The sequence below is a fragment of the Theropithecus gelada genome, chromosome 1 (assembly GCF_003255815.1).
Source record: "Theropithecus gelada isolate Dixy chromosome 1, Tgel_1.0, whole genome shotgun sequence".
Lineage (NCBI taxonomy): Eukaryota > Metazoa > Chordata > Mammalia > Primates > Cercopithecidae > Theropithecus > Theropithecus gelada.
This window is the reverse complement of record NC_037668.1, coordinates 206,247,760-206,260,962: the sequence shown is the minus strand read 5'-3', so window position 1 is coordinate 206,260,962 and position 13,203 is coordinate 206,247,760. Positions and strand designations below refer to the sequence as shown.

Genomic DNA, 13,203 nt, shown 5'->3' with positions numbered 1-13,203 from the left:
GTCACAGGTCAACCTGATGATTTCTAGATGATTTTCCTTCAAATCCTAAAAATCTTTGATTTTTACATAGTGTCAAGTCTTCATTAATGTCAGTTTTTAAGGGCACTTTTTTTATGTTAACCTTATTTCCTTTATACATAGTTATTTCTTATTGTAGAGAAAGAATGGGAATTTAATCAGAAATACATTCATTGGTAAGTTTTTTTTTTTTTTCATTTCATCACAGAAAATATCTTTAGAACCAATTCAAACTTCGTAATACACTTAGAAGTCCCAGCCTAAATGAAATCAAAGTTCTAATAATGTATCTAATATTTAACATAATTGGAAATGAACTTTATCTCATAAAATTCTTAATATATTTCTTTTTTTTTTTTTTTTTTTTTTTTGAGACAGAGTCTCTCTCTGTCGCCCAGGCTGGAGTGCAGTGGCACGATCTTGGCTCACTGCAAGCTCTGCCTCCTGGGTTCACACTATTCTCCTGTCTCAGCCTCCTGAGTAGCTGGGACTACAGGTGCCTGCCACCACACCTGGCTAATTTTTTGTATTTTTAGTAGAGATGGGGTTTCACAGTGTTATCCAGGATGGTCTCGATCTCCTGACCTCGTGATCTGCCCACCTTGGCCTCCCAAAGTGCTGGGATTACAGGCATGAGCCACCGTGCCTGGCCTAATCTGTTTCTTTAAGTAACATAATTACCTGCCGGTTATAAAGAGTCCATTTACCTAAAATGAAGAAACCTTGACAACCACGTGAAAGGTCAGACAGACCTAGGCCACTGTCCTAATATTTCTCCAGTTGTTTTCCCTTTTTTGTAAAGAGGTAACTTTAATGTCCTCTTAAAAGCTTTTGTAAAACCAGTAAACTCTATTTTCCTCCAAACGTTAGTTCATTTACAGTGTTTGAAGAGTGCTTGTGAACTCTTCGTGTGGTGCGTGTGTTATGTTTGTCTTACGTTCTACCCTTCATTTTGTTTCCATGTGAAAGATGTATGTCCCTTTTTTTTTTTTAGCTTCACTTAAAAAAAAATAGACTTTTTAGAGCAGTTTTAGGTTCACACCAAAAAGTACAGGGATTTTCCGTATACCTCCCCCAACACGTTTTCTCTGCTGTCGACAAACCCCTGCCTTCAAAGAGTGGCAGTGGTACATGTGTTATAATCGATGAACCTGTATGTACAGGTCGTTATCACCCAAAGGCCCTGGTTTACATTAGGGTTCGTTCTTGGTGGTGTACGTTCTATGAGTTTCTACAAATGTGTAAGATGACATGTATCTGCTATTACAGTATCATTCAGAGTAGTTACACTGCCCTAAAACTCCTCTGTGCTCTGCCTGTTCTTCGCTCCCTCCCCTTTAGTTCCTGGCAACCACCAATCTTTTTACCATTTCCATTGTTTTGCCTTTTCTAGAATGTTGTATAGTTGGAATCACACAGTGTGCAGCCTTTTCAGACTGGCCTCTTCTACTTAGTAATAAGCATTCACCTTCCTCCATGTCTTTTCTTGGTTTGATAGCTCATTTCTTTTTACAGCTGAATAACATTGCATCATCTAGATGTACTGTAGTTTATTTATCTAGTCATATACTGGAGAACTGTGTCCTTTTTTAATGTGTTCAAAGGCACAATTAGGAAACAGTCAGGTTTACACTGTTCATTCACTGTCCTAGTTGAAAACTGCCTTACTTGTCTTCATTTTTACTTCTCTAGAAAAAGCACTACGAGTTTTCCTTGCCATTTGCTGTTCTTTAAAGAAACCTTCTTGTTTGGTGATACATCTCCTCCAATAGCTATACTTAAGAAACTACTCAGAAAATGTTCTCTAGGCTTGATGGATGAACTAACAACATGTAAATCAGAAAGCTGGAAGTAATTTGTATTGAAGTCTATTCCCCTAAAAACTTCTGATTTCCAACCCCCCTGTCCATGGAAAGTTTAAGCTTCTAGAATCTAGTTGTATGGAGGCCTCTGGTTCCCTGGCCTTCTGACTGCCACAATCGTCTATATGATTATAGATGCTCCTTGACTTACGCTGGGGCCATGTCCAGATAAACCCACCATAAGTTGAAAATATTGTAAGTTGACCATGTATATGGTCACCTAACCTACTGAACATCATAGCATTTCCTAGCCTACCTTAAACATGCTCAGCACACTTGCATTAGCAAAATCATCTTGCAACACAGTCCATCATACAGTATCAGTTATTTACCCACGGAATCTCGTGGCTGACTGGGAGCTGTGGCTCACTGCCACGGTTCAGCATTGCAACAGAGTGTCATACCACATATCACTAGCCAGGGAAAAGTTCTAAATTCAGAATTTGAATTATGATTTCTACCGAGTATGTATCACTTTTGCACCATTAAGATCTACTCAAGACAGGTTTTAATAATCCTCCTTTCATGGTTTCTGGCCATTCTGTAGACGCTCTCTAAGAAGATACCACTCTTTAAGAATAGTTTGACAGTCAAAAACTAGAGCAGCCCAGAAAGCTGAAATGTGAGTGTTAATGCCCAGAAGATGTCTTTGAGCGAGAAATGAGGAATATTTGAAGGTGCCCAGCAGTTTCTCTTAGTTTCTCAGAGAGACATAGCTTCACTTTAAAACTTGGAGCAGAGTTTGGTTCCAGATGGTTTTAAATTGCTGTGTAGATAGAGTTGGGCAGAAGACTCAGAAAGCGCAGATACTCTTCTTTTAAACTTTAAAACATAGAGCATTCCTAGGGGAAAGAGAATCTTTCACCAGGAGAGACTCAATCAGATTTTGTATGTAATGTGGAAGGAGGGTTGCAGGGCAAAGCACCAGTAACTGCCCATCTCTTCCCAGTGAATATTGGAAGACCTAATCTCTGCACCTTTTCTACGTGTAATTATCATGGTCACAGGCTTCTCTTTCCGGTATTTTTAGCTTTTAAAAGTTACAGATTTGAATCTGTCTCAATCTTTCTTCTCTTGAGACTAAGATCTTAATCTTCATACTTAAGCTCATTTTGGATGTAATTCATGTCATGATTCATCTATATTTCCTGTGGAGTCACTGAAAAATGCTGTATCTTTATGTCTTCAACTTGGAGGTGTGCAAATATCACCTAATGCAGCGGGTGAGAATATTTCTGAAACATTTCTGCCTTGCTTTTAGGACCTTTGTTTTTGTCATTGGTAGATTGCAGAAGAAAATTTATTTAAGAGCCCAGATGGGAAAAAAAAAAAAAAATGAGAGTGGGCTTTTGAACACACAGTTCACAGGCCGGATAACCAGTGACACTGAATAGCAGTCATATTTTCCTTTTCTTCCTTGGCAGGTAGACACCTGGGTTCATTCGGCACAATCCCAGACATTGGCAGGCTCACCGGCTTAAAGATCATTTTTTGTTTTTTTATGGAACAGAGATCAAAACTCTGAAATCTTCTTTTGAGAATGGACTAATGAGAATTCTTAGATTTCAAAAATGAAAATAGAGAATAATTATGTGTGCTTTCAAATCCTATAGTTCTGACCTATGCACATCACAAAGAATGCCCCTTGAAGTTAAAAAGTGGGAGGGTGGGAGAGTTTAGAATAAATAAAATAAACTGGTATTTTAGTTATAATGTAATAGTTGCACGTGTTGCTTCAGACCACACGTGTAGCCTCAGTGGTTTTGTGTTGTAGATGATAAGGACTAGCAACCACCAGAAGAAGAATTCTTTGCCAAGGGTGGCATGGCAAGGTGTCCATCCACCTGCAAACAGGGTTTTGACTATTCGGTATTTGACTAGGCAGTATTATTCAGTGTAATACTTCTTTCTCTTTTTTCAAATGTCCTCAGTCTTCCCTGTAATAAACATTGGTTTCTGAAAAGTGTAGTTGTGAAACCTCAGATATCTGACCGCCAGGAAATGCTGTTGGGAAGCTCCTTGGCATTTATAATAATAGCAATAAACTCAGACTCAGTAAAGATGGTTATTGTGATTTCAGGTTTTGGGTAAACAGACAGGCAGCCACAAGATCAATGTCGCAAGCCAGAGCAGGTGCGCAGGCAGTGGTTCCCTGATATTACCCCCATTTCAGTATTCATGAGTCTCTTGAAAGGCTGACTTAGGTCCGTATGCAACATGGGCAGTAAGAATTATGAGCACAGAGAAGCATCTTCTCCAGAAGTGAGGTAGGATGGAATCTACCCAACTGTGCCCAAAAAATGCTTTCAAGACAGTGGCCCCCCCTCCCTCCTGTTTTTTAACTCATCCTGAGAACTCCCAGGAAGTATTATGGGTATGAACTAAATTCAGTTACTGTTGTTTTCTACTCACTAAATGTCTCATCTTTGACATTAGTATGTGACACCATATGCAAAATCGGTTCAGGTTTCCGTTTGGAAAAACTCTGTGAGAAACTTGTTATGCCAGGAGGTCACCATGCTCCATGTGGGGAGCCTGCAAATGGGTCCCACACTTTTGCCACCCCCTTTCCTGGGCTGGCACCTGGGGAGCGAGCCAGCCACCCAACTGAAGAGGTCACAGTCTTGTCTTAATTGGCCAGAATAGTTGTTTGGGCCCCTGAGGCTTGCGAGAGCTGGATTTAAAACAACAGGCTTTGATACCTGAGGCAAATGGTGCCTTTCGTATAAAACTGTACAACTGAGGAGACAAGACAGTTCCAACCACTGTGGCATCACAAAGCATAGGTGATCAATTGCCTGTGCCCCTCCAGGTCTGCACTGTGTATACCTTTTTTTTTGAGACGGACTTTCGCTCTTGTTGCCCAGGCTGGAGTGCAGTGGTACGATCTCAGCTCACTGCAACTGCCGCCTCTCTGGTTTAAGCAATTCTCCTGCCTCAGCCTCCCAAGTAGCTGGGATTACAGGCATGTGCCACTACACCTGGCTAATTTTTTGTATTTTTAGTAGAAACGGGGTTTCACCATGTTCGCCAGGTTGGTCTTGAACTCCTGACCTCAGGTGATCTGCCCACCCCAGCCTCCCAAAGTGCTGGGATTACAGGTGTGAGCCAACGTACTCAGCCAGCACTATGCATATCTTAATCCAAACCCCTCTCAGACCAACAGTATTCATCTGTTTGTTGACAGAGCTCTTTGAGGATAGAACTTGTGTCTTACTAGTTACTCTGTCCCTAGATTCTGAGGTAGTACCCGGTGGTTCCTGAAATATAGTAGATGCTCAGTAAATATCATCTGGGTGATGGGGGGAGTGATAAAAGTACTGCAAATAATTTTGGCAGATTTAGAATCTGTGTTAGGCTGTTCTTGCATTGCTGTAAAGAAATACCTGGGGCTGGGTCATTTATAAGAAAAGAGATTTAATTGGCTTTTGGTTCTTCAGGCTGTTCAGGAAGCATAGTGCTGGCCTCAGCTTCTGGTGAGGGCCTCAGGAAGCTTACAGTCATGATGGAAGGTAGAGGGGGGAGCAGGAGTATCACATAGCAAGAGAGGGAGCAAGACAGAGCTGATGGCGAGATGCCACATTCAACCACATCTCACGAGAACTCACTATCATGAGAACTCACTCATTATCACGAGCACCAAACCATGAGGGATCCACCCAAGACTCAAACACCTTCCACAAGGCCCTATCTTCAACACTGGGAATTACATTTCAACATGAGATTTAGAGGGGACCACATCCAGACTGTGTCAGAGTCTCAAAAAAAAAACAAAAACAGAATAGTAAATTTTCCCGGTTACATGATATTCTAATCAACGGAAAAGAAAATGTCTGTTTTTCATGTTGATTATTCATGGAGATATACAGGTGGCTCTTTCTTCGTCTGACAAGACTTCCATTAACATGAGGCTCTTCCTGCTTATGGAAAAATGATGGATTTTAGCTTTAAATCCACACTTTTTTCACAGCTTTTATTTCTAAACTATGCTATTCATTAAGAAGCTTCTCATTTGCGTCTCAGCCAAGTGTCCCCTCCTTGGACAGCCCTCCCCCAAATGTGCCACCAAGCTTCACAGTCACATTACCCTGTTTTGTTTTCTGCAGAAGACTTAATCACTCCTTGTATTTTCTTGTTTATTCGTTTATTGTCTTGTCTTTGATGTAAAGCTTCACGAGAACAGGGCCTTGTCTGCCTTACCTACTGTTGTGCCCCCATCACATGGCAGGCAGTAGTCACTTATCAAATACATTGTGGATAGACTGCTGAGTGGACAGTGCTCCAGATAAACCCTAGAGGAAAGGAGACATCTAATCTGTGCTAACGTTCTTTGCCAGTTCTGCAGTATCACATAGAAGTCCCATTCACCACTGGAGGAGGTGGGGGGACAATATTTTGTAATAAAGAAAAAATATCACCAACAAATGTCCTTTGCTTCTCCTCTCTGCTTTGCCAGCCATACAGATTAAAAGTGGTGCGGGGTTGCCTGGGCTTGCCTTTGGTTGTGAAATGTACACCCCAAGACCATCTCAGATCCCAGAGCCATTAGTGCCACTCAGTGTGTGGTCTCTACATGCATTGGGCAGGGGCAGTGGGCAGAGATCTTCAGAGCTGGTTGGCTGGGCTGCTCTGTGGGGAGCTGGGCCTGCTCACACGCTCCGGGCCACTAACACTCACGTTTGCGCCTTGGCAAAATTATGAATGGCCACGTTTCAGGAACTTTAGAGGTGCTTAGGAATTGTCAAAGCTTTAATTGTTTTCACCCAAGACTCATGAAACCACTCTATTGAGTACTGGGGAAAGATGGCTCTTTGAGCACACAGCTACAGGAGGGACCAGGGAAGGGGAAGCAAGGGACATTAATCTCACATCCCAGCTTATGAGTCAGGGGACTGGCCGCCGTCCCCTCTGTTCTCATTGCATTTTACCCCTCTTGTCTACTGTGTTATTTTTCTCTTTTCTTGTCTCCTGTTATCACCAAGTAAGGATTGTGTTGTGTAGCGATCTTCGGGGAAAAAGCAGACAGCACGTAGAATGTGCGTTAGGCTTGATTTTAGCCTTCAAGAATGCCGGAAGCTGGAGTGGATTGTTGCTTTACAAACACAAGGAAAATTCACGAGTTGGCATTTCTTAGTAAAACATGATGAACAGAATGTACTTTCTGTAGAAATGTTCGTATATCTGAATAGAATTCCATTCCACTCCGTGATGCTTCTCCTCCAGTGAGGGAAGGAGGGAGGACAGTGCTGCAGTGGGCCCAGATTCCAGCCTGCCTGACCTCCGCGGCCCTCACAGAGCTATGCCACTCTTGCACCGTTTCCCGAAGAGCTCAGCCATGTGGAAATCAGTGACAAAAGTAATTGCTGCCTCCATATGTAATTTCTTTATACTTGGTGCAGAAAACTTGCCTTGAGCAAAGCAGCATATGAGTTGCAGAGAGAGAAGAAAGTGTTTTTTAAGTGAAGGAAGATTCCTGGGCTTCTTTACCTTTCTGCTTGAGGGTCTTTCTTTACCTTTCTGGAACCCTTTCTTCCTAAGCAACTGAGACAGGACCTGACAGTCAGTTCGGCCCAGCCTTTGCCCAGCAGGGAGCAAGGATGCTCCTGGGAAACAGTGAGTGCTGAGTACCTTCCTTCCCACCTCCCACTCCTGTGTTGCTGCTTCCCTCCTCTGCTGGTTAACCTCTTGGCAAGGACGAGCACATCACACACAGAACAAGTAGAACAAGGAAGAACCAGTGTTGTTTCAAAGAAGAGCATGTGGAGAAGGGAGGGTGGAAACAATGTTGACAATATATCCATTACTAAGTTCCTTTCAAAATAAAGGCAGGGAATAATTAGGTGGAAAATTACCCCAACTTCTAAAGGTGGTAGGTAGCATGGAAAATTGGTGTAGCTGTAATTGTTAGAGATCCGGTAAGAGCTGCATTTGTCCAGAGTCTCAAAAGTCTGTCAGTCTCCTTCAAAGCCAAATTTACTAGCTGTCTTAGTCCCGATGCCAGCATTTCACAGCCACCCAAAAGGATGTGGGAATAAAAATTACAGGTGCATTTGGTTAATTATGCCCCCTTACTTAACATAATTGCAGGCTCAGACTGCCAGGTGGTCATTATTTTGATTGGTCTAATTAGTCAGACGTGTTCACAAGCAGCTGCATGCAATGTTCTGGGCAGGTTCAGAAAAGCACGTTAAAGAAAGTCCAGTTGAAGCCTTTTTAGAACTTGTCCTCAGATGCATAATAAGTTCTTAACAACGAATCTTATTAATGACATAAACACTTAAGTACCTTGATGAGAGTTTGAGGAGAAAAAGAAATGGAAAAGGTCCATTCATAGCCAAAGGAAAACCACTCAACATTGAATACAGGATGGGTGAGTGCTTTCTGCTTCAGCCATTGGTAAAACCATCTTATTAAGTCAGAAAGGTAGTCCACCCACTATGTTTGTGCTTTGTATGTAAAATAACATCCTCAATCTCAAGTAGCAATAAAAACGAAGTTAGTCTTACTACATTTTTATAATCAGTTGGTATTTGAAGCATCTCAAGTTTGTGGTGCTCAGCTTAGATGTGTTCCTCCGTAAGCTTTATAAATCAGAATGGAGATTGCTCCAGTACTTCTTACAGCAACGTAAAGCCTGCAACACTTTCAAAAAGAGGAAAGTCTCCCCTGAAGCAAATGAGAATTTATCCTGCAACAGTCAGACCTGGCTGTACTCAGGCCCCCTAGAAGAAAACCGTGAAATTACAATAGTGTACAGAGGCTTGATTCTCATCTCCCTGCCCTTATGTGCTGGCCGACTTCTCACTAGTACAGACTCGGCTGCTGCTTACAAACCTCCATTTTTCCAGCTATATCCCTTCTGGGCAACTGCAGCCTCGTGTTTTCTTTTTCCATTAAGAGCAGGAAAAATTATCTTGGCCACTGTGGGAGGGGGATGGTGGTTCCTGTGCGGACTGACTCACTGGGAGGAGCAGAACTGCCTGTGTACTGACTGACTCTGGGAGCGACAGTGGTGCCCGTGTACTGACTGACTGACTCTGGGAGGGACAGTGGTGCCCATGCTGTGACTGACTCCAGGAAGGACAGTGGTGCCCATGCTGCGACTGACCAACTCTGGGAGGGGCAGTGGGGCCTGTGTACTGACTGACTCTGGGAAGGGCAGTGGGGCCTGTGTACTCACTGACTCTGGGAGGGGCAGTGGGGCCTGTGTACTGACTGACTCTGGGAGGGACAGTGGGGCCTGTGTACTCACTGACTCTGGGAGGGACAGTGGGGCCTGTGTACTCACTGACTCTGGGATGGTGCCCGTGCTGTGACTGACTGACTGACTCTCTGGTTTTGTTTCTGTTTAGATGAGTTCTGGTTCTCCGATGGGTCCTTATCAGATAAGTCCAAGTGTGCAGACCCTGGCCTGATGCCCCTCCCGGACACAGCCACAGGGTTAGATTGGACCCACCTCGTGGACGCTGCACGGGCATTTGAAGGTAAAGAGTCACCAGCCTCTGGCCTCACCCCTTATCCTGGGAGTCCTTTCCTGCAGGGCCTGTTTGGCATCTTAGGGGAGCGCGTCTGTCTCCCATCGTCTGATTAAAGTTTTGAATCCTTAGCCTTGTTGTATGATGAAAACAAGCAGAGGCTGGCTTGGGCTATAACTAAGGATGTTTCCTAAGGGAGACCATGTCATTTAGTAAAAGGAGCACTAGGCAAGAAATCTGAAAACCTGAATTCTAGCTCTGGCACCATCTGTGACCTGGGTGGGACCTCCGTTTCCTATCTGAAAAGCAGAGGCGATTGTATGGGGAGCACCTTGCGTCTTTCCTCATAGCGTACTGAGGTATAATGTGGGGCACACATTTAGAAGGCAGGAGCTGCTGGGCTCACCTGGACGAGCACAGGCCAAGGAGTCCAGTCACTTGGTATAAACACAGACTCTGGCATGATCGGCTTGACCCATGCAAGTGTCTCTACCTGTCGAGGCCACGACTTCCTCCTCTTACATGCAGGTCAGTGAGGGTAGATGGGCTAGCCAGTCTCTAAGAGCCATCCAGCTGCCACACTGTCTTCTGTCATTTTTGGTTGAGGCTTCCCCTTCAGGAACACCTTTGTCCAGCTCGCAGTTAAAGGGAGACAAAACAAGGAAGATGCTTGCTTCACGTGCAGCCTCGGGACCTCACGGTGATGCCATGTAAACCTGTGGCGCTCGGGATCGTGACTTGACTTTTTGCCCTTTGCCGCTGCATTCTTTCAGTGAGTTTTTACGATGGCAGGCTCTGGCACTGGGGAACCTGGCAGCTGGGACTGACAAAGGAGGCAGGACCATTTTAGTAGGCATTAACACCCTGCGTTCTGTGAGACTCTCATGGTGTAACCAAGTCACAGCATCCTGGAGGCACCCGAGTCCACTGCTGCCTTCTCAGGCCTGAGGGCCCTTCCTTCTCTTTCTCCCCATTTCTCTTCCTTTCTCAGTCTCTGCTAGCACAGCCCCATCACCTGTGACACCAGGCCTCAGGAAACAAAATCAAATTCTTTTCCCAGGAGGGGAGGTGCATTTGAAGTCAAAATGCAGAAGGTTGAGGTTTCACTGCCCCTCATCTGTGACCAGCTTAACAAGTTAGGGAGGCCCAGTGGTGCCTTTGCTCTGCCCAGTTGGTATCAGTGCCTCTGGTCCTGAGCCTCTGGGAACAGGAGTTGGAATCTACTCTCAGGTGGACACGAGGGAAGTAGGTAAAAGGCAGCTTGCTAGGAGGAAGCTTCTGCAACATGAATGTGCGCTCACTGCTCCCTAAATGGAAGGAACGAGACTGCTTTCTTTATCAACCACTCACTCCTTGTAGAAATTTCAGAAGAGCCCTGTCTGCCTTGTGGGGAGACCTTCATTCTCTGATGTTACCAGAAGTTAGTTGCATATTTTAGAAGCCCCAGGCTGGTGGTCTAGTTGTTTCCTGGGCTCCCCGTGCTTCTAGCACTTGCTTGTACATGACCCAGCACCAGAGCACAGGAACACTGTCTTTACCTCTGTCCAGAGCAATCTGGGAGCAGGTAACACCGTTTTCTCTTTCTCTGGGGTGTTCTTTACACACTACAGTCTCTCACTCTGACCAGATCTTTCTGCCCCAGGAGAGAGAAGACCAGAGATCAGATCTCTGTGTGGCCTCACTGTGTAAATATCCACAGAGTACTTAACACACTGAATTCTGCTTCTTTCACATGCCTGTCTCTTAAGAGATGAGTTTCTTAAGGGAGGGCTGCCTCTTTTATTATTTTATCTGTATTTATCAGATACATATCAAGATAACCAAATGAGAAGCGCTAGTAATGAGGAGTAAGTAGGTATTCAATATGCACAGTTTTGTGCAACCCAGAACTATCCCAACTCATATCACAGCTCTCAACGTCTTAGATCCTTTTGCATTTTGTGATCACCTTTCAGATTTAAAACAATATTTATCACCTTATGTCTGTATCTGCCTTCATTTGTGTCTTTACTTGGTTCCCTTCCACCCCTTTCAAATGTTCCTTCAGAATAAAATGACTGCTAGAAAATGCATTTTTTCAGGGGCTTAGAGAAGGCAAAATGGTGCATGCACTGAATGATGAATTTAGGGATTTTGGTCATAACTTCAGCCATTTCTGGGCCATAGGCCTTTGGACAAGTCACTTAGCTACTGTGACATCCACACTTTGTCCCAATACTGTTGTAGGTCTTTTACAAATATGAACTCGGTGAATGTTAAATAGTAATCCTTTTGGACATGTGCTGAATTAATTTGGGCTTCAGTGTTCTCATCTATAAAATGAAGAACCAAAGAACCTGTAAGGAAGGCTTCATCTAGTCCTAAACTTCTAGTTCTGTGGTTTTGATATCAACAAGTTATTTCTAAGCTGAAGTAAGAGTATAGGTGGTAGTTGGCACAGAAGGGAAAAAGTATGACATGGAAAGTCTCCCTAGGCAGTGCCCTCAGGTACATGGATGCCTAAATTAAGCAGAAAATAGTGTTGTATTCTATTTGCCAAAGGAGAAGACTTTGGTTATCTGAGCTTTAACGTTGATGGATAAAATAATGTGGAAGAAGTTAATGCCGTGTTTAATTTTTGATGCTACTCCATAGGGTGGCATGTCATGGTGAGACAGTAGCCAGCCTATGAAAATTCAGTTGAGAATGTGCGCCTCCTTTGGCTAATCAGATTCCCTTTTATCAGTGTTGCCTCAGGTTGCATCCCAGTGACCTGCTCCCCTCTCTCCTGAGTTGCATGGTGGTGATGAGCGTGATCAGTCTCCTTAGCACTTTAAAGAGAAATGTCTTCAGGTAGATAACCCAGTTGCCCTCCCCATGACTTTTTCTTTTTGTACCAGTTCTCAAGGCCATTTCTGAGCTAGAGTAAACATTATAAAGAAAAGATAGCGCGAAACATGTCGTGTGCTTGTTTATGTCATTGCTACAAACTAACAAAGGCGGTTCTAAAGGCTTATTGCCTCAGTCTTCCCTGGAATAATCCTGTGCGCATATTTCCATCAGTATATCTGAAAACAGGCTTGGAAAATGGAATTTACCCGCCTATTGGATTGAGATCCCATGATCCCTATAAAATCCAATAGTGTAATTGATCCCTGGCAGACTTGCCTCTCCCCCATTGGTCTGCCTCATTTATGCTACACATCTTGGCATATGATGTGTTCACCTTCATTTAAGGGCTAAAGTTGACATTGGACACGAGTTTAAGAATCTAGATTTTACTATACCATTTAAAAATAGAGCAGAGGCACCAAATTAAGCTGTCAAATCATGACTACTTAAATGTTTAAACTCTATTAGTGCAAGGACCATAATAAATAGTATAGTTGTGGGTGAGAGCCAGGCATTCTGTGCACAAGGACTCAGTAAGCTCCCTCCAATAAGGAGCCATGTTTCCAGACCACATTGCTGACCCTAAGGCAGTGATAATAGATTTAAATGAGAAAAACAGAAGCAAAACACAAAAATCTGACCATTTAGAAAGTTTTAAATGTTACTCTAATAATAATTATGCTGGGAAGAATTAATGAATATGACAAGAGCAATTTTTATAAGATCATGAAAAAGATGCTACCTAAATCTGGACTACACCTAAATCTGGACTACACCTACCTAAATCTGGACTACACCGAGAGAGAGGGTAGTTCTTTAAGAAAAATATGTTTCAGAAATATTTATTTCAATGGAAAAACAGGGAAAATTAACCAGCTTCACTGTACTTCAAAAAGATTCCATGAAAACTGTGAAAGAAAAACACATAAAGGAATGAAATAAGTTGTAAAAAAAAAAAAAAAATAGCAAATGAAATT

At 43.3% G+C, this 13,203-nt stretch overlaps 1 protein-coding gene across 1 annotated transcript in view; it reads left to right on the top strand.

Annotated features, from left to right (window-relative positions):
* SIPA1L2 (signal induced proliferation associated 1 like 2) overlaps window positions 1-13,203 on the top strand; it is a 235,720-nt gene that overhangs the window by 208,025 nt on the left and 14,492 nt on the right. Inside the window, exon 18 of the mRNA XM_025358354.1 lies at window positions 9,233-9,364. Within this exon, the coding sequence (XP_025214139.1) occupies window positions 9,233-9,364 (132 nt within the window). The remainder of the gene's footprint in view (window positions 1-9,232; window positions 9,365-13,203) is intronic.